The sequence below is a fragment of the Phaenicophaeus curvirostris genome, chromosome 19 (assembly GCF_032191515.1).
Source record: "Phaenicophaeus curvirostris isolate KB17595 chromosome 19, BPBGC_Pcur_1.0, whole genome shotgun sequence".
Taxonomy (NCBI): domain Eukaryota; kingdom Metazoa; phylum Chordata; class Aves; order Cuculiformes; family Cuculidae; genus Phaenicophaeus; species Phaenicophaeus curvirostris.
Genome location: NC_091410.1, coordinates 7,559,767 through 7,563,102, shown reverse-complemented (window position 1 = coordinate 7,563,102; position 3,336 = coordinate 7,559,767). Strand labels below are relative to the sequence as shown.

Below are 3,336 nucleotides of genomic sequence, written 5' to 3'. Positions count from 1 at the left end.
GTGACTGAGAATATTTATTTGCTATAACGTGTGTGTGTATGATCATACAAACTTGTCCGCTGTAAAAAGAATATTTGCCAACACATCAGACCCGAAAACGAAGCGAGGTCTTCTGCCCCGTGGCTGATGTGTAATGGAGCTTGGTTTCACAGGATGCTGAGGTTCTGCTTCATTGAGAAGTTGCTCAGCATCTTGCACGATTATTTCAGATTTGGAGATTTTACAGGTAAATTCTCTGAGTTATTCTGTGACTGTATTCTCCGTTAAACTTAGTTTTTAACTTTTTTTTAATACAGGGAGTAATCCTAGTGTATGATATTACAAATCGTTGGTCATTTGATGGAATGGATCGATGGATAAAAGAAATAGATGAGGTAAGGTACAATCCCAGACTGTCCCTAGTCTCTAACAGATGATGAAAACCAACTGCTTGCAATACTTCCTACTGTTTTCCTGGCATTTGCAGGCAGCGCTTACTACAGAATTACCCAGGATGCCAAGATTAGAACTCTATGTTTATAATTCTAGAAAGTTGGAAATGTATCAGCTCAAGCATCTGATTTCTTTAAAGGTGTTGATGGAAACCATATGGAGGGCAAAGATTTGATATTGTAGTCGCAGTCGCTGTAGATTTGCCACATCATCTGTGCAAACCTCTCTTCCCTGAGGAAGAGATCAGAGAATCATAGAATATCTTAAGCTGGAAGTGACCTCTAGAGATCATCTAGTCCAACCTGCCACTTAGACTTGAAGTCTTGAGAAAAGCTTTTGTTTGGTTTAATTGAGGGAAGGGGAAAATGGAGGCCAAAATATTAATTGTTTGTTACTTCTCTTTGCTCAGCATGCTCCTGGTGTGCCAAAAATCCTGGTTGGAAATCGCCTCCACTTAGCCTTCAAGCGCCAAGTGTCTACTGAGCAAGCGCAAGCCTACGCTGAGAGACTGGGCATGACTTTTTTTGAAGTCAGTCCACTTTGTAATTTCAATATTACAGAGTCCTTCACTGAGCTAGCAAGAACAGTATTAATGAGACACGGAATGGACAGGCTCTGGAGGCTGAACAAGGGTAAGCGATGTGCACTGAAAATGTGTAAATACATTTCTAGCTAAGACTTATGGTTCATTTATATAAAATATTTTAAAGACATTTTGATGCAAAAACATCAAAAAAGAACAACCAGATATCCTGTAGAATTTGCTTTCTAACAGAAAATATATCTGCAGTCGTTAAACCGTTCCTACTTTTTTAGGGAATAACGTCTTTCATAGAACTTACATGTTCAGTCATAAACAGGAAACTGAAACAGCAGATTTTTTGGATAATGTGTGTGTGGGAAAGGGTGTGGGAGGAGAAATAAGAATTCATCCTGGAAGGACAGAGGGCCCGCAGAGTGCTGGGTGTGCTGCTACCACATGGCTGACATAAGCATGCTATTGCAATGCACGTTTTATGTCTGTTTTTAAGTACTGAGTCTGCAGGACCTTTGCTGCCGTGCCGTAGTCTCCTGTACCCCCGTGCATCTTGTTGACAAGCTCCCTCTCCCTGTTGCCTTAAGAAGCCACCTCAAATCTTTCTCTATGGCAAACGGCCTTAATGCCGGGATGATGCATGGACGCTCATACTCCCTCACATCCAGCAACATCAATAAAAGGAACAGCTTAAAGAAAGCTAAAACCATCCATCCTCCGCAGAGCCCACCCAAAAACTGTACAAGAAACAGCTGTAAAATTGCTTAAGCTCCCTATGGGGAAGGGAACCTGGCTGGAATCCCCTCGTGTGAAGGAAGCACTGAACACCAGGACTCCTTGTTTAATGACTGAGCCCACTCTGTGTATGTATCACACAGCAGAGACAGAAATAAGGAAGAGGAGTCTTCTTTCAGAGCTTGCTTCCCGCAGTAATGCTGCTTTGGAATGAATGATGTGTTCAGTGTGACTGGAAGGACGTGGCATTTGACTGTTGGATTTTCATACTGCGTTCTAGTTGCATGATACCCTTGTTTTCACATAGGGGTTAATTATAATTATATTCAGTTCTTAATTTCCTGAAATCTGGGAAGTGACTTGCTGTGTAATTGTATAAAAATTGTCTTTTTGCAAACTATTCAAAAATACAAAAATGAGTCCTTGGTTTGCCCATTCAGGCGGAGGTTTTTAAACGCAATGTATCGTGTACGTTGTTAAATTCTACAAAGAGTGGGACAAATTTTAGTAATGCTGCAATTGTGCAGCTGGATTTTTTTTTAAAGCTTCCTCAATAGCTTTGAAGCACTAACTTAACTAAGCTAAAAACGTATATATAATTATTATGCACATACACAACAAGGTTTTGTCCCATTAGTGTATGTACTAGATTTGATAAAGTTTTTGGTATGTTATTTAATACTTTGGGAAATGAATTTGTGGCTTAAATACTTATTTTTCTGTAAAAAGAAAAAAAATTACATTTTATACCAGTCTCCAAGAATGTTCTAGGAGGAAAATGCCAAAGACACTATGGTAAAAGGAACATGACTTGAAGAGCTGCTTTATAAGGAAAGAACACTATTTAATAAATAAATAAATGTTTCTGGAAAAGAAGTCCTATTATGCTTTCTTTAACTAGGGAAGGTTGTTCCTTTAGAAGATTTTGAAGAACAAGGAAGCAGGAATGTGAGGTCATCCTAAAAGCATCATGTAATGCTTTTGATACAACATGTCTTCAAGATGAGTAACTGAAATATGGAAGAATAACACATGCCAAGTCGTTCTGTTTGCAAAGGAACTGTATGACGTGCTCTCCTGAGCAATAATAGACCTTGGCAGGGATGGTGTAGCTTCATCCTAGTTTCTCCCAGGTGTCTTCACTAATGTGAGATGCTGTCAAGTTGTCTCTATGATATTCCTTCTGGATCAGCACAGATGTCCACAGCCTCTGCAAGGGAGCAGTGAAAATTCAAGCCAGTAAAATGCTGATGTTATGCCAGGACCTGGACCTAGGAAGGCATCGCTACTTAAAAGAGCAGTGGGGAACAAGTCTTGTAGTTTAAGACCTTGGGAGGGCTTCCTGTGGGATGTCTCCCTGGGTGATAAGCAGGCTCCACGTGCTGGTGTGCTGCAGGTCCTGGGGTGAAGCTGCTAGATGATGGAGACTGCCTGTCCACAGCTGAAAGAAATGTGGGTCGCAGCCCACAGCAAAGAGCCCTAGATCGCAGCCCAAGAGCCTTCTTGGCTCTTGAGAATGGCACCAGTGTTTCAGTGCTGCCCGTGCTGCCCTGCCAGCCTGGCTGGGCTGGACCGTGCGCTGTCCCCGGGCTCTGTGCTGGTCACTTTTTTCTGCGGAGTTCGCTGTGTAGGTC

The 3,336-nt window shown here is 41.6% G+C and overlaps 1 protein-coding gene across 1 annotated transcript; it reads left to right on the top strand.

Moving 5' to 3' along the window:
* Positions 1-257: 257 nt before the first annotated feature.
* On the top strand, positions 258-2,381 carry LOC138729052 (ras-related protein Rab-40B-like; the record flags this gene model as incomplete). Its single annotated transcript, XM_069872921.1, has 3 exons — positions 258-374; positions 842-1,064; positions 1,464-2,381. Coding segments are annotated over 3 exons (612 nt in total), but the record flags the coding sequence as incomplete, so codon positions are not given.
* Positions 2,382-3,336: the final 955 nt, after the last annotated feature.